At 47.1% G+C, this 18,174-nt stretch overlaps 2 protein-coding genes across 13 annotated transcripts in view; both read left to right on the forward strand.

Moving 5' to 3' along the window:
* LOC120961686 (uncharacterized) overlaps window positions 1-9,555 on the forward strand; it is a 395,308-nt gene extending 385,753 nt beyond the window's left edge. For 8 of the 12 annotated variants that reach the window (XM_049606921.1, XM_049606885.1, XM_040362378.2 and 5 more), the window contains exons 2-6: window positions 7,215-7,488; window positions 7,554-7,786; window positions 7,841-7,984; window positions 8,074-8,893; window positions 8,996-9,555. In XM_049606921.1, coding sequence (XP_049462878.1) covers window positions 7,418-7,488; window positions 7,554-7,786; window positions 7,841-7,984; window positions 8,074-8,893; window positions 8,996-9,161 — 1,434 coding nt within the window. In that variant the 5' untranslated portion in view covers window positions 7,215-7,417 and the 3' untranslated portion in view covers window positions 9,162-9,555. The other 4 variants (XM_040362803.2, XM_049606803.1, XM_049606739.1 and 1 more) reach the window with 4 other exon arrangements.
* A 1,619-nt stretch (window positions 9,556-11,174) lies between these two features.
* Window positions 11,175-18,166, forward strand: LOC120961296 (uncharacterized). The gene is made up of 16 exons (XM_049610914.1): window positions 11,175-12,307; window positions 12,437-12,568; window positions 12,852-12,989; window positions 14,040-14,705; window positions 14,826-14,969; window positions 15,914-15,964; window positions 16,138-16,281; window positions 16,370-16,420; window positions 16,594-16,737; window positions 16,826-16,876; window positions 17,050-17,193; window positions 17,270-17,329; window positions 17,503-17,646; window positions 17,723-17,782; window positions 17,865-17,990; window positions 18,058-18,166. The coding sequence occupies exons 1-16, from the start codon at window positions 12,136-12,138 to the stop codon at window positions 18,159-18,161; spliced, it is 2,331 nt and encodes a 776-aa protein (XP_049466871.1). The 5' UTR covers window positions 11,175-12,135; the 3' UTR covers window positions 18,162-18,166.
* Window positions 18,167-18,174: the final 8 nt, after the last annotated feature.

Consider the following 18,174-nt stretch of genomic DNA (forward strand, 5'->3'; position numbering starts at 1 on the left):
TGCGTGTTTGAAGAGTAAAAGCAATAGGGACACGGTGTGTGTGTGTGTGTATACAGCATCTAGCCCGCGAAGGCTTCCCGTGCCGTGCTATTAGTGTGACGGTGAGGCGAAACGATAAATTGCCAAGCCGCGCGCGCGCTTGTGTGTGTGTATGTGTGTATGTAAATTGCATTTGGTTGTTTGGTTGTAATTTGCGCAACCATTCTTTGCTGTGCGAGCCCATTTGCTGTCCCTTTTCAATCAACCAGACAGTGCCTACTTTCCATTCGCTCTCTGTCTCTTTCACTCGGCCGGCTGGTAGCGACCACATTCTGACTATCAACCGCAAACAAGCGAGAGGGAAAGGGGAGGGCGCAGGTGTTGGAAAGATAACACGTCAAGTGATAAGCTCGCACCACCACCACCACCACCACCACAAACAACAACAACACTGCCACCATTCAACGCGAATCACGCCCCCGAAAACAAACGAAATTTAATTAGTACAGGTCCTGGGCGGAGGTGGCTGGGAACGGGGAAGAGAGGGAAAAGCTTAAGCAGCGAAACGAAAGAAGCCCAAGACGACGAACCCTTTCTCCATGTTCTCACACAGGGAGGGGAACAAAACACGCGCACGGGGGAAGCGACAAATACCCTTGCCAAGCAAAAGACCGCCCGACCACCAACCGAACTCCCCGTCCCCGACCGCGAAGGTTTTCCATTTCCACCCGTACCGATTTTGATAAGTTTAGTGTGCGGCGTGCGCGCGCGTGTGTGTGTGTGAGTGGGTCCGATTTTTCCCATTTGCTGGGTTGTTTGTGGACCCCGCCGTCCGCTCACTGTCCTCTTTTTTTTAATTTTATTTCGAAACCATCTGTCGTCCGTCTTTGAACTTCCAGGGAGGTTCGTGGTCTGTTATTTCTTTCTTTCTCTTTTTTTGTTATTTCTCTCTAACTTTACCTCCGTTTCGTTGTCCCTCTCCCTACATTCCATCCCACCCCTGCCCCACTGTGGGTATGCTTGGTGCTCTGGGGACGGGGGGGGGGGGGGACTGCCCGTTCGTCGCCACCCGTCGTGAGCGTTCGGGTTAGTGGTGTGCTCTTTGGAGCGCACCCACAATTCCAATGCGACTCCGGCTAATGTTAGTCCGATTCTGACTCCGGTGCAATGTTCGGTGCAATGTGCAACGACCCCGGACGATTCCGGGCGATTCCGGATGACTCCGACTCCATCTGATTCCGGACGATTCCCACTCCAACCAATTCTGGACGACTCCTAACGACTCCTAACGACTCGGGATGACTCCGACTCCCAACAACTCCGCACGACTCCGATGACTTCGAACGAGTACGAATGACTCGGGATGATTCCGACTCCCAACGACTCCCAACGACTCCGGACGGCTTCGACTAAAATCTATTCCGGACGACTCCAATGACTCCGAACGACTCCGAACGACTCGGGATGACTCCGCCTCCCAACGACTCCTGCCGACTCCGACTCTAACTGGTTCTGGGCGACTCCAATGACTCCGAACGACTTCGAATGCCTCGGATGACTTCGACTCCCAACGACTCCCAACGACTCCGGAGAACTACGGACGACTCCGAACAACTCCAACTGATTCCGAACGACTCCAACGACTCCTAACGACTCCGGACGACTCGGGAAGATTTCGACTCCCAACGACTCCTGCCGACTCCGAACGACTCCAGACGACTCCGGTCGAATCCTCCGATTCTGAACGACTCCAATGACTCCGAATGACTTCAAACGACTCGGGATCACTCTGACTCGCAACGACTCCCAACGACTTCAGACGATTCCTCCGGGCGATTCCTCCGACGGACTGCTCCGACTTTAAGCGATTCTGGAATACTCCGACTCCATCTGATTCTCGACGAATCCAATGACTCCGAACGACTTCGAACGACTCGGGATGACTCCGGGTCCCAACGATTCCTAACGACTCCCAACGACTAGGGACGACTCTGGACGACTCCGAACAACTCCAGTTGATTCTGGACGACTCCAACGACTCCGAACGACTCCGGACGACTCGGGACGATTCCGACTCCCAACGACTCTGGACAACTCCGGACGACTGTGGATAATGCTGGGTAATCAGGAGTCGGTTCCGAACTTACCGGAGTCGGATCGGAGCCGACTCCAGTTTTTTTACCAACTTTACCCACCACTAGTTCGGGCGAAATGACGACATGGTGATGCCCTCCAGAGAAATATCTCTGTGCCTATGTGTATGTGTGTCTGTTGCGCTGTGGAAAAATGGGCTGGAAACAACGGAAGATCAATTTTCCCAACAACCCCCCCCCCCCCCCCTCCGCTCCTTTTTCCCCTTCACCAAGAAACCATTGGTGGGGAGTGTTCAGCGTTCCAACGATCAACGCCGTTTCCCTTTTTCCCGTTTGCTGCTTTCTTTACAAGCACTAGCTCTTTCTCTCTCTCTCTCTCTCTGCCTCTCTTTCGTTTCTCTCTGTCATCACCCCTTTCGGCTTGGCGCCGACAACAACAAACTTCCACCGCGAATGCTCTCTTTGAGCTGGGCGTTTATTTTCTTCTTCTGCCTCTTTCCACTAGTTTTTCACACGCACTAAATCCGCAACAGTTTTCACCTTTATGTTAATGCAATTAAACATTCAACCGAAGTGCTCAAAGAGGGGAGAGAGACACGGCGGATGAAGTGGTGGTGGTGGAGTGTCACTTGGCTTGGATGATTTTCACCTGCTCGTCTGCGCTCCGATGATTATGTCGTCCGGTTTGGTCGTTTTTTTTCTTCTGTTTGCTGCTGTTCCTTTTCGCTTGCGGCGGGAAAAGGGGGCGGATTTCCGCCCAGAACAAACGAGGCCCCGCGGCTGGCCGTAGCTTTCCCGCGAAGCTCCACATTTAGGACAGCTCCTCCTCCGTTCCCGTTGCGAGTGGAATTGCTCACGGAAGCGGGGAGTTGTATGATATGGCTTTAGCAACAGAAACAAGGGACATTATTTTGGTTTTCCGTTGGAGTTTATTACCAATTTCTCTCTGCTTTTCTATCAGTTGCTGGGAAGTAAAGTAAGATACTCACACACACACACACGCACACACGCGCGTTGACAGTGAACAGTTGACACATGCAGCAGGCAGAGGCTGCTTTGATTGTTCTGCCGCGAGAAGCGTTATTATGACGTGCGTAGTCGTGCCGAAGCTGATTCTAATTCAGCTCTGTTTGCCATTCTTGATTTTTAATTATTTTTTTACACTTCTTTTTTTAGCTCGCAATGTTGCACCTGTGAAACGCTTTGACCGAAGACCGCAGGAAAACGAGCGTTATAAAAAAATGGGTCAATAATAAAATACAGACCTGATGGAGGAGACAAGCGCTAAACGCTAACGCTGAACCCTTACCCTGCGCGCATGAAATGAAAATGATGCACTTGTTTGAGGCGAAAAATGAATGAAGAAACCTATAAAGAGGAAGTTATGTAAGCAGTTTGGCAACATTACGAGAACGTTTCGGCTTGCGCCATTCTGTAACCAAATGTTGAGGATGTTTCAATATGTTGTTGCCCTCAACACCTTTCTGTGAAACGTCCAGCGAAGCATGGTAGAAGCATGGGTAGAAGATGCTTTTCTGCTTATTGCTTGCTCCAGATGCTTCAGGTGAAATCGCAACCCTGCCAGAGACTGGGCTGGATGATAAGCTGGAAGAAGTATTACGCCCACTATCGTTGAACCATCGTTGAAGGTCATACCAGCAGCACTGAAAACAGTCAATTTTAATGGAATGTACAAGTGTTGTTGGGTTTTCTGCGTTGCTTGCACCAAAAACAAGTTACGTAAATTAAATTAAACATAAAGAAAAGTGTATCGAGCTCTACATACAGGGAGGATTTTCCTTTTTTTGCATTGCTCAAATGCTCCAATACATGTATGTAGGATGTGCAAAATTGCTGGAACATTGCCAGCCGCGAGATAATACAACGCGTGTGGCTCACAAAGCGATCGATTTTACAGCCGGATCCGGGCCCGGGAAGGTTGCCGCTAATCCGTCGCCTCCCCGCACGAACAGTTGGCCCAGAGCAAGAGAATGTGGCTCGCGCGCCCCAATAAAAATAAACCCAACGAACCGTGGGCGTGTTTGCTTGGAGGCGCCGATCATGTCCTTGCATCAGGCCCCAGCAGCTGTTAACATCTGTTTGTTTTTCTATCTTCGTATCGTTTTAGGAAAGTTTGTGCACAGCGAATAGCATACAACAACAACAAAAAAACATGGTCCACGGCGCACGCACCTCGGCATTGCGGGCCGCTCAAAGTGCGGGCCTCACACATTCCTGATTGGCGGCAACCGAGACGAAAATCGGCATCGGATCGTTTTCTCCGCCAGAGGTGCAACATGCAGCGAATGCACCGGCACCGACGCGTGCACGACACGGCGTTTGCCGTGTCGATTGGATTAAGGGCTGGCGCCCGATGCCATGTTTTGCACACCCCGTTCCGCTGGTCAAACGCATCGCGCCCCAACACCACGGAAAAGGGCTGCAAAACAAAGCTACACAAGCGCAAACCTGTTAACGGCGAATGCGGACGGCTTGCACGAACATCCAATTCGGTCCTGAGTGTGCCGTATCGTATCATTAGATAACAGTTTTACGCACGCGTACGGAGAGGCGATGGATTAGAAGTAGTAGTAGTTGTAGTAGCCCGCTTTCCGCCGCCACAAAATGCGGCAAAGGGTGCTTGAGGTAGTTTTGTGTCTTTTTTTTATTTGCTTGGCAGGCGCATTAATCACCCCTTCTGAAAGACGGTGGATGGGCAAGGCTTTAGGGATTGGCAGCGCCACCGGGTTTACATAATGCAAACGTGCCATATGGTGCGCTCTAAACGGAGCTAAGAGCATCGTTAAGGGTTCACGTGTTACGCAAAAGGAAGATACAAATTGAGTTTTAAGAGAGAGAGAGAAAAAACTATCCATACGGATACTTGAAATTCATTTTAATTAGCAACGATCTAATTGTAGCTAACGAACCCTCAATGGAGTATCAATAAGGGTAATTTAGAAGAGAAAAAAAAACAGTACAATGCGAAAAGCTCGAAAACATTGTCTTCATTCCTTCCTCTTTTATAGTTGGCTTCAACGCTTTTCAATTGCATTAAATCATTTAAGATACGAGATTCATGTTGTTAAAAGGTAGCAACATCTCTTCATTAACAGAAAAAAAACGTTCATTCCTATATGAAATAAGCGTCCAGCGTCCTATAGGAAATAAGCGTCTTATATGAAAGATGTAACCAATTGGAGCAGTGGCCCACGAAAGCATTTCCCTGGTTTAAAAAAAAAATGGGAACAGCTTTTCGTGTATAAAAAACTACGAAAACATCTTTTAGTGTTTTATTTCATATTGTCGTTCTCTTCCAACTTTCACCATCGCAATATGAATTGACGAACGTTATGGTCGATTAAAAGTTAAATCAAAATTAAATTACCCGTATGTAATAATACAATTGTTTCTGTACGACTATCACATGTACATTTGAAAATGGACGTGAATGTGTAAAAAAAATTTGCTTGTTCACAAGTACAACGATCGTCCAATAGCTTTTTCGTATGGAAAAAGTTATCAATTTGTCTAAAATGATATTATTTGTTCGTCAAGCATTTTGATAGCTACTAACTGTTAGTTTCGCTAACTTTTCAGCCGTTAAGGCTTTTGCAGACCATCCTCAAAATATGCTCAAAAATGTTTATTGCGCCATGGGAGGTTTAACTGATGAATCTTTACAATTAGTTACAATAAAAGAAATCTCGCTTGTTTGATATAATTGAAGAAAAATAATAATATCTCCATTCGGATTGTTTGATATTATCAGTATCTGATTATTTTGTTTCTAACATTTTATAATATAACACACCTGTGAGACACTTTCTTTCGATGGATCGCAATCCATCCGAATGGATCGTTGTCAAGTACGTTTGAATCGTTTTCTGTTACGTTTTGGATATTTAGCAGCTGCTACAGTATTTTTCTTTACAGAGCATCAGTTAAGAAACGTTGAATTTACTTATACACGTTAGAGTGCCTTTGTTAGGTCGAGATCAATGGTAAAAATCTGTATCAGACTATTATCGGCCTAAGCGATCAAACGAAGCAAACGGGTCACAGTTAACCCCTACGCTGTTTTACCCATGCAGTGTTCGGGTTGTCCCAACAGGATTATAATAAGAAATATGCCATTAATTCTACATATGTATTTCGCGTTTTATTGATTATCTGCGCATGTTGTTTGGTGTGACGTGTAAAAAACCTGTGTTTACAACAATTTGTATCAATTTTGCCAATTGCTATTGGATTTAAAGAGACAACCCCATACTTGAAAGTCTTATTATCATTAAAGAATATTATTGTAATTGTTTGAATTGATAAATTTTCCATCAAATCCGTGTTTTATGTCTAATTATTTTGTTTCTAACATTTTATAATATAACACACCTGTGAGACACTTTCTTTCGATGGATCGCAATCCATCCGAATGGATCGTTGTCAAGTACGTTTGAATCGTTTTCTGTTTCGTTTGGATATTTAGCAGCTGCTACAGTATTTTTCTTTACAGAGCATCAGTTAAGAAACGTTGAATTTACTTATACACGTTAGAGTGCCTTTGTTAGGTCGAGATCAATGGTAAAAATCTGTATCAGACTATTATCGGCCTAAGCGATCAAACGAAGCAAACGGGTCACAGTGAACCCCTACGCTGTTTTACCCATGCAGTGTCCGGGTTGTCCCAACAGGATTATAATAAGAAATATGCCATTAATTCTACATATGTATTTCGCTTTTTATTGATTATCTGCGCATGTTGTTTGGTGTGACGTGTAAAAAACCTGTGTTTACAACAATTTGTATCAATTTTGCCAATTGCTATTGGATTTAAAGAGACAACCCCATACTTGAAAGTCTTATTATCATTAAAGAATATTATTGTAATTGTTTGAATTGATAAATTTTCCATCAAATCTGTGTTTTTGTATGAATTGTTGGTATAATTTTGAATTGAAAACAGAAATGAAGGCGAGTGAAAATTTGTTTGATCTATTTTTTTTTTCAATCTCACGAGAGTGTGAAAGGATTAAATCGCTCTTGGTTGGTTCGATTTTGTCTTAATCTTTGCAAAAACCTTGAAACATGTTTTCCCTCATTTGCCCGTTACCTCAACCTTTGCCTCTTTTTGTACAATTGCAGCCATCCGGTGAACAGTTTTAGGTCTGATCCGGTCCCACTTCAAAGACAAGATTGACAGCAGCTCGAAAGGCTCACATCTGTGCCACGCCGGATAACACATCGCGTGAAACACACACACACACCAAAGCGCAGTGAATCGTTTGCCTACCGTCTTCTCCATTCCGTTTCCCATTCCGGATGCAGAACGGCTGCACACACTGCTTATGATCGGTTGCATGCACGAAGCGAACGACGCGCCGTGTCCTACATGCGGCACCTACTTACTTAACCCACTGTAAGCGCTCCGTTCTTCCGCGTTTTGCTGCACAGTTGCGCTAATCATCGCGTGTACCGTTTCAGCAGTAAGTCAGCAGTGTCGGGCACATCGTCGTCCTCGTCGTCGGAGGACGAATCCACCACGATGGACGATAGCAACACCACGTTCGCGGGACCGTCCGCCCGTTCCTCCTACCCGACGGCCAGCACACCCGCCCAGGACTCGACGGCGAACAGCTCGGGCGGCATCGTCGAGGAGAACGCGGTGCTGCTGGAGGAAAACCGAAAGCTCACCCGCAGCCTGCTCGAGCTGCAAGGTAAGCGGTAGTGTGAGGGTTAGCGAGCTGCTCTAACACACACTCTCTTTGCAGTGGAAACGGAGCGGCTGAAGCAGCAGCAGAACCTGCTGTCCGGGCTGGGCCGGCGCCGGGACAGCCTGAGCGGGCTGAGCTCGACCAGCCAGCCGCTCGGCAGCATGGGCCAGAACAGCCCTGCCCCATCGTACCGGTCGACGGGTAAGGGTTTTTTTTTGTTTTTGCCGAACGGCGGCTGGTGAACGACGCCATCGCGCGCTAATGATTCGCTTCCCCATTCGCCGCCGCAGGAAACTACACCTCCGGCATCGTCGCGGACGTGGTGCGGGAGATACGCGACATCTGCCGGGTGCGGGAGGACGCCACGTTCGAGCGGTTGCGCAACCTGCAGGAAAACCACATGTGGTCGATCAACGACACGCTGCAGCGCCTCGCCAAGGACGTCGACACGATGCAGAAGTCGGTCAGTGCGGCCCGGCACGACCTGGAGAAGCTGACGAGCCGGGTGCTGCAGCTGGAGAGTATCGTGCTGCCGCAGGCGGCCGTCTGTCTGGCGGCGGGCGCCCAGCACAACCACCCGCTGCCACTCGCGCCGATGCCCCTGTTCGGGGGCAACGTGCAGCAGGCGTTGCTGCTGCAGCAGCTCCAGCAGCAAACAAATGCGAACCAGCAGCAGCAGCAGCAACAGCAACATTCCCCCCAGACGGTACCCGTCAGCTCCGGCCAGCAGTTTCACGCGTTCGGCATGAGCGAACGGGGGCCTGCGGGCAGTGCCGGTGGCGCGTCGATCGGCAGCCAGAGCGTAAGCAGCAACGGCGTGGGCAAACCGGGCAACGGGGGGCTGCCCTCGATGCTGCGGCTCAACTATGGCCGGATCGCCACCACCGAGGACCTGTTCGGTGGCGACTCGGTTACGGTCGAGCTGGGCAACGGCAACAACACGGCCGGCGGCGGCGGCGGCGGTGGCGGCAGCAGCAGCAACAGTACAGTCGCCTCCGTCCACGAGTCTTCCTCGCGCGTGCTGCTGCTGGAGAAGGGCGAGGTGGAGCTGCGACGGGACCTGCAGGACGCGATAGCGGCCAAGAACGAGCAGTCGAAAAAGATTGCCTAGTAAGTGTTAGGGATGCTGCAAGCGCGGGCTATCGAATTTACCTGTCTATCTGACGCTCTTGTCCATTTTTGTGTCTGTCTGTGTGTGTGTTTGATTTGTAGCCTGCAGAAGGTAGTGATGGCGCTGCAGAAAAAGGTCGACCTGCAGGGGACGGACACGCCGAGTCTGGGCGGCAACGGTAGCAGCAGCAGCGGCAACGCCACCAGCAACAACGGCAGCAGCAGCGGCGGCGGCATTGGCGTGATCGGCCCGGTCACCGACTTGTAGATACTGTGCCATACATTTACATCCTCTTCCCCCCCCTTTTCCGTGCATATTTATAACCTCATAGATCCTCAGCGTCCTAGGGCCAAACAGGTTGTGGGATTACGACCCGCCAGCAGCTGAAATAGAGGCACTCAAAGCAACACGAAGGTTCACATTCAATACTGGCCCGGCAAACAGGACGCCACAGAGCGAAACTTCTCACGCAGTACCAGTTAGGTTAGGTTTGCATGGCCCCCCAAGGGCCCCATGGAGGAGGAGGAGTGAGCGAACCACCAATTTCCAATCTCTGCCGGGTGGAGAGCAGTAGGATTGTGCGCCCCAAACTGCGACACGAGAACAGAATCAGAATATTTCACGAATTAATAAGTTAACACTCTTACGGGTAAACAAGAGACACGAGCAAACGAAAAAAAAAACAACAATTCGCGGGTGCCGCACGGCGGGTACTTAAGCGCGAAACTGAATCGGACAACTATTTAAGAGGAAAGGCGCACTGTTTTAGATAGAATTTACAATGCAAACAGGTGAAACAGCAATGATTCGTATACCACTTGCGCCATTTGCGCTTTTGTGCGCCGGGTTTGTTTACAAACCGCGAGCTCTCACCCGGTACGTCATCGTGACTTGACGCATGCCAGAACGGGACACAACACAACCTCTACTTACCTTGGCATTGTTTGCAGAATCGATTGTGCGTGTGAATGTGTGTCTACAACTAGTCGGGTTGAAATTCGCAAGCATTCTGCGCATGGTAAGAAATGACTGGATCGAGAAAAAAAACTCCTCATATTAAATCGAACGTTCCAAAATAATAATAATAACGTACAACCGAACGAAGCAGACGCCCAGCCGAGGGACGCGCTCCCCAATGCAATGGTTGGATTTGAATGGGCAGTTAGAAAGGGTATAAATAACTAATAGGAAGCAAAAATTCGACCCATTTTCTAACAGGATTCACCCAATGCAAGGGCCCTATAGCAAAAATTATTTTTCCTACTGGCGCTCACGTTTTACTGTTAGAAAAATGCCACCACACAAACAAAAATTACATCGACAGAAAGTTGCATAATTATTTAACGAAGCAATTCAGTTACACACAAAGGAATGGCATGGAAGTTTGTCCAAATGTTTCTGGCACTTACATTTTTAATCGCCAACATTTTAAACGACCGCAAAATACACATTTACCTAAGCAATAATGAAAACAACAACAAAAAAAACACACATATTTTAAATGCCAATAATTGATAGAACATTGGAAATGCCTTAAGTGGTTTAAACGTTTACACGCTCTGGGAAGAATGTTTTACAAGAAAAAAGGAAACCCCCATTTTTTAATATTCCAACAAATTCGGACAAACTCTCCGAGATCGAGTGAAAATTAATATATCAAACGCAGCGCAATGTGTGAGTAGAATATTTGTAACAGCAAAAAAAAAACCAGCAGTGGCCTTACCAGAAAACAGACAACAGTTCCGGAGGTGTGTGTAAGCAAAATGGTGATAGAATGTGACAAGACAAAGAAGAAGCAGGGCCAGAACGGCAACAGCAGTGTGTTCTGAAGAAGTTACCGAATGCAAAGACATATGATGCAATGATGAATGCAGCCTCCCGGGCTCTCCCGGTTTCGCCTGTCCAAAATTGTGCAAACCATTGCTTGGGAAATCATGCAACTAAGAACTAAGGTTTGGTTTAGGAGTTCCAGCTAGCTGTTAATCGTATCTCAAAACTACCGAGAGTGTGTTTATGTATATTAGATGATGAAAGCAGAGGGAGCTACAAAGAAAGGACAAACAATTGCTGGGCAGGCGGGACAGACCGAGAACAAGCGCTGTGAGGAATGAGGCAGCGAGACAGCGAAAAGCCGTGTTTGCGCATGTTTTTTTACAGTAGCCAAGCTGGGTGAGATTATCGTTCGGTAGAGTAAGTTGAGCGATAATGATAAATCATAATTAATATTAATATAGCGTGGATCATAGGCGTTACTGAACTAGATATATATATATATATATATATATATATATATATATATATATATATATATATATATATGTATATATATATATATATATATATATATATATATATATATATATATATATACACAGAGACACACAAACCAGATCCCCTACCATGATATGATAGATAGCGTTTAGAGCCAAATGTTCGCAGATCAACTATTTATATGATGCAAACACAGTTATTAAAAAGAAAATAACAATGTAACAGATGGAAACAAATCAAACGTGTTGCTTGCGTAGCTGAAGCTATCACAAAACTCATCCGTGATTGAGAAAAGAAATAATTATCAGATTTTCCGATTTTTTTTTGGAAAAACGCCACTGAAGATTGCTGACCAGCGTAGTGTAAACGCTGCATGGGCAACGTTCCCCTCCATGGGCAACGTTCCCCTCCATGTAATAGCCTACGAACATGTATACACCTTGGTCGGTTGGCAAAAGGGATTTTGCATCGCAGCAGGCTTTGAATTACAGCTGAAAAATGTTCACCGTCGGTACGTGTTTGGTTCCCGTGCTTGGTCACTTTCAGTTCGCTGCTCGACTAGTACGGTCGTGTTCTATCTGGTGCTGGTGCTAGTGTGCAAAGTAGAAGATACAAGTGACCCAAGTGACGCCATTGTGTGGAAGAAACTAGCAAGTGTCGCTAAATTACAGGACGGCTAGAATCTGCGTGTGTGCGCTCTATCTTTTTGTCCCCTCAGTTCTTGGGCGCACAGCTTCGCGTTTGCCGAACGTTTTCCAACTAGCGCGAGTCAAATTACATCGTATCGGGACCGGTAGTGGGTTCCACCAGCGACAACTGTTGCTCCACGACCACGACAGGTGATGCTCGCAAACTCTTTGCTTATCTGGTTTTGAATTCCAATACACTCCCATTGCGCGCTGCATTTCTCCCCTCACGTATGCAGATTTTTGCTTTTCCTGTACGAGGGGAACAAAAATCCAGCTAGAAAATGCCGAACAAGCCCCACCACAGCTCGCGCGCACCACGGTTTCGCCGGCCGGCACAGGGCGATAGGGAAAATAACGCGCCGGTGCAGTCGCCATCGCTGGGGACTAATTTGGATTCGCGATCGCCGGTGCCATCGACGAGCGGTACGCCATCAGCAGGTAGCAACATAGAGCGTAAGTAACACTTGATGAAAAGAAAGAAAGGAAAAAAAAATCCAGCCCCGTTCGCCCGTTCTTAGGTTGGCAGTACTGTGTGGTAACCATAGTAACCGACGCCATTTGCTTGAATTGTTCACTTTTTAGCTTGTCATGAAGCATTCTACGATGCGGATTCGGAGTCGGAATCTGAGGGGGAACCATCTACGCAGGAGACGCCTTTCCCGTTGGCAGCCGTACAGGATCCGTTCATGTCGTTGGCTTATGCTAGCAGCGATGGTAAGTATGACCGTTTGCTCGCCGTTACATGCAAAGTCATGTTTGAATTTATATATATATATATATATATATATATATATATATATATATATATATATATATATATATATATATATATATATATATATATATATATATATATACATATATATATACATATATATATATATATATATATATATATATATATATATATATATATATATATATATATATATATATATACCATGGTAACCGACGCCATTTGCTTGAATTGTTCACTTTTTAACTTGTCATGAAGCAGGCTACGATGCGGATTCGGAGTCGGAACCTGAGGGGGAACCGATGAAACTCCACGTTCCGCCATCTACGCAGGAAACGCCTATCCCGTTGGCAGTCCAACAGGATCCGTTCATGTCGTTGGCTTTTGCTAGCAGCGATGGTAAGTATGACCGTTTGCTCGCCGTTACATGCAAAGTCATGTTTGAATTTATATTATATTAATATATTTTAATATTATATTATTTAAATTTATATACATATACATATTTTTTTTTAATTTTATTGAATAGTACGTCCATTAACCTTGGCAGTGTAACAGCGAATGATCATTTATAACATCGTAACGAAAGCTTAATACAATTCGATGCTTACTCTTCTAACATTTCCCCCTTAAACGAGAATTGTTTTGAATCCGATGCCCTCCGGTCAAGACAGTGTCCTAGCTAGCAATTCTGCTTCCTTATTTTCGGAACAAACAATGTTTCCAAATAGCTTTCTGTGTCGTTGAGAGTCGCAAGCTGGTGATTGTTTGCCGCAATTCCAGACAAACTGAACCACCGGATTGCTTCATCGCGTAGTGATCGAAAGTGATAGAATGATGGTCATCAGTGCCGTTACCGCTCCAAACAGCATTACAAACTGCCTTGGTAGTTTTCTTATACTACCTCTACTAGTTGATAATGTCTTGCAATTTTTTCGCTTTTTCAATATCCCGCAGTGTGCTTAATTCCGTGTGAGTTCAGGCCATGGTTTATTGGATCGTATCGCCTTTGGCAGGCCTTACATGAGCAAACTGCTTGGCCAACCAAGCGTCATCGCCCTTGTATCCAACTTCTGCCAACGGATGGCTAGTCGTGAACAACTCATTCCACATACTGCTAGGGTGCATCTTGCAGGTGGTGGTCTTCGTTGTTTGCATCATTGCTGAGACACATATTTCTTCGCTTTTCGGAAAGACCAAGAGCTGCAGTTTTCAGATGCTCGATTGTCGCGGATTCGTTATGCTAAAAAAAAAAATACTATCGAAAGCAAAAGTTTATTTTTATTTGATTGTAATTTAATTATACATATTAATTTTATTTTACTCCGTCACCGAATCAACCTTCATGAACTCATAACCAAAGCCTACTACAATTCGATGGTTACTCTTCTATCAAATTCCAATACATTCCATACGAGTGCTAATGTCCACTTTCTCCCCCGTTTGCAGAGTATTTCTCCAATACACTGGGGCAACTACCGAGTTTGAGCCGAACGTACCGCGATAGCAAACAACCATGGATGGTCATTACGGATAAACCACAGGGGCCGTTACTAGACGATGGCGATAAGAACTGGATGTGGAAGCAATACGACGAATTGTCGACATCGGGGACGGTTTCGCCAACGCTTCAAACGGTTGAGCCAGCGCAGGAGATGTTTGATGATACATCAAATATCGTTGAACCTACAGTTGAGCCTGTGTCGGAGAACATTGAGCCATCGATGGTTGAATGTAAGTCGGAGATGCTTGAAGATACATCAGAAATAGGTGAACATACAGTTGAGCCTATGTCGGAGACTATTGAGCCGGAGATGGCTGTGTCTGTTGAACCTACAGTTGAGTCTGTGTCGGAGAACATTGAGCCAAAGGTGGTTGAATGTAAGACGGAAATGATTGAGCACACACCGGAAATAGTTGAGTTTACAGTTGAGCCTATGGCAGAGATTGCTGAGCCTAACTGCGAGATGTTTGAGGCAAAGCTGGAGGCAGATGAGCCTACACAGGAGACGATGGAGTCTATTCCACCGCCGTGGACGGGTTCTTCAGAGTTAGGGACAGATTTGCTAACGTCGGAAACGGTTCCACCACCACCGTTGTCAACGGTGAACGAATGTAAGTACTACTAGATGAAACAAAAAAAGAAGAAAAAAAAATCAGTCAAAAAGTTCTTGGCAAGGAGTTGCGCACTGCCGTTTACCATGCTGACCGACTGCTTTGATTATTCTTTTTCAGCATGCGATGACGTAATATTCGTCCACGGGTCAGACTCGGAGACGGATACGACCGGAAAACTTTCGTTGGAAGAACTGATGGAGCTCGACGATATGCCACAGACCCCGGAACCGTCTCAGTCGATGGTCACCACCCGCAGCAAGTGTAAGTATCACCGTTTGCCGTTACATTCAAACACACATCAAAACCGACTAACGATGAACGTTTGCTCTCCCTTTTCTCGCGGCTGCAGCGGGGTCGCCGAAGACATCACGCAAATCCAAGACGTCATCGTTGCGCACGGGTAAGGGTTCAGAAATAGATGAACCTACAGTTGAGCCTGTGTCGGAGAACATTGTGCCATCGATGGTTGAATGTAAGTCGGAGATGTTTGAAGATACATCAGAAATAGGTGAACACACAGTTGAGCCTATGTCGGAGACTATTGAGCCGGAGATGGCTGTGTCTGTTGAACCTACAGTTGAGTCTGTGTCGGAGAACATTGAGCCAAAGGTGGTTGAATGTAAGACGGAAATGATTGAGCACACACCGGAAATAGTTGAGTTTACAGTTGAGCCTATGGCAGAGACTGTTGAGCCTAACTGCGAGATGTTTGAGGCAAAGCTGGAGGCAGATGAGCCTACACAGGAGACGATGGAGTCTATTCCACCGCCGTGGACGGGTTCTTCAGAGTTAGGGACAGATTTGCTAACGTCGGAAACGGTTCCACCACCACCGTTGTCAACGGTGAACGAATGTAAGTACTACTAGATGAAACAAAAAAAGAAGAAAAAAAAATCAGTCAAAAAGTTCTTGGCAAGGAGTTGCGCACTGCCGTTTACCATGCTGACCGACTGCTTTGATTATTCTTTTTCAGTATGCGATGACGTAATATTCGTCCACGGGTCAGACTCGGAGACGGATACGACCGGAAAACTTTCGTTGGAAGAACTGATGGAGCTCGACGATATGCCACAGACCCCGGAACCGTCTCAGTCGATGGTCACCACCCGCAGCAAGTGTAAGTATCACCGTTTGCCGTTACATTCAAACACACATCAAAACCGACCAACGATGAACGTTTGCTCTCCCTTTTCTCGCGGCTGCAGCGGAGTCACCGAAGACATCATGCAAATCCAAGACGTCATCGTTGCGCACGGGTAAGTGTTGTTGGCAGTACGCGTTAATCGTAAACTAGTAGTAATCGTACCTGGAGAGAAATGCAATTGCCATTCCATCGAAACCAAGAAGTTCTTGGTACGGAGGGAAGATAGCGCACTGTCGTTTACCACGATCATCATCGACTTCATTTGCTTTGATCGTTCTTTTTCAGCATGCGATGGCGTAATATTCGTCCACGGGTCAGACTCGGAGACGGATACGACCGGAAAGCTTTCGTTGGAAGAACTGATGGAGCTCGACGATATGCCACAGACCCCGGAACCGTCTCAGTCGATGGTCACCACCCGCAGCAAGTGTAAGTATCACCGTTTGCCGTTACATTCAAACACACATCATAACCGACCAACGATGAACGTTTGCTCTCCCTTTTCTCGCGGCTGCAGCGGAGTCGCCGAAGACATCATGCAAATCCAAGACGTCATCGTTGCGCACGGGTAAGTGTTGTTGGCAGTACGCGTTAATCGTAAACTAGTAGTAATCGTACCTGGAGAGAAATGCAATTGCCATTCCACCGAAACCAAGAAGTTCTTGGTACGGAGGGAAGATAGCGCACTGTCGTTTACCACGATCATCATCGACTTCATTTGCTTTGATCGTTCTTTTTCAGCATGCAATGGCGTAATATCCGACCACGGGTCAGACTCGGAGACGGATACGACCGAAAAGCTTTCGTTGAAAGAACTGATGGAGCAGGACGAGCCGCCACAGGTCCAGGAACCGTCTCACTCGATGGTCACCACCCGCAGCAAGTGTAAGTATCACCGTTTGCCGTTACATTCAAACACACATCATAACCGACCAACGATGAACGTTTGCTCTCCCTTTTCTCGCGGCTGCAGCGGAGTCACCGAAGACATCATGCAAATCCAAGACGTCATCGTTGCGCACGGGTAAGTGTTGTTGGCAGTACGCGTTAATCGTAAACTAGTAGTAATCGTACCTGGAGAGAAATGCAATTGCCATTCCACCGAAACCAAGAAGTTCTTGGTACGGAGGGAAGATAGCGCACTGTCGTTTACCACGATCATCATCGACTTCATTTGCTTTGATCGTTCTTTTTCAGCATGCGATGGCGTAATATTCGTCCACGGGTCAGACTCGGAGACGGATACGACCGGAAAGCTTTCGTTGGAAGAACTGATGGAGCTCGACGATATGCCACAGACCCCGGAACCGTCTCAGTCGATGGTCACCACCCGCAGCAAGTGTAAGTATCACCGTCTGTTTAGTTTGGTAACTGACTAACGATGAACGTTCGCTCTCCTTTCCCTTCGGCTGTTCAGCGGTTGCTGCGGGACCGTCGAAGACAACTCGCAACTCCAAGACGTCATCGACGCGCACGGGTAAGTGTTGTTGGCAGTGCGCGTTAATCGTAAACTAGTAGTAATTGTACCAGGAGAGAAATGCAATTGCCATTCCACCGAAACCAAGAAGTTCTTGGTACGGAGGGAAGATAGCGCACTGTCGTTTACCATGATCATCATCGACTCCATTTGCTTTGATCGTTCTTTTTCAGCATGCGATGGTGTAATATCCGACCACGGGTCAGACTCGAAGACGGATACGACCGAAAAGCTTTCGTTGAAAGAACTGAAGGAGCAGGACGAGCCGCCACAGGTCCAGGAACCGTCTCAGTCGATGGTCACCACCCGCAGCAAGTGTAAGTATCACCGTCTGTTTAGTTTGGTAACTGACTAACGATGAACGCTCGCTCTCCTTTCCCTTCGGCTGTTCAGCGGTTGCTGCGGGACCGTCGAAGACAACTCGCAACTCCAAGACGTCATCGACGCGCACGGGTAAGTGTTGTGGACAGTGCGCGTTAATCGTACACCTGGTAGTAAGCGTAATGCCCGGAGAGTAATGCAATTGCCATTTCAGCGAACCAACCGGCCGGCCCGATACAGCTGTCGGAGGCGGGGCGCGTACCGTGGAATGGGCGCGCGCGCCGCCTACCCCCAGGGTTTCAAGCGAAGCTCGCCCGCAAACGCTCGCTCTCCCGCAGCCGTAAGTGAAAAAAGGTGATGTGGTTTACCGTTCAATGATTAACCTTTGCTTGACTGCTTTGTTTTAGCTCCGCCGCCCCCGCGACGCAGAATTGAAGTGGTGCTGCCGCTGCCGCCGCCCTCCGACGATGAGGAAAGCGACGCAGAGGACGAGGGACAATCAAAACCGTAGGGGATGTTATCGA

Source organism: Anopheles coluzzii, chromosome X (genome assembly GCF_943734685.1).
Source record: "Anopheles coluzzii chromosome X, AcolN3, whole genome shotgun sequence".
Lineage (NCBI taxonomy): Eukaryota > Metazoa > Arthropoda > Insecta > Diptera > Culicidae > Anopheles > Anopheles coluzzii.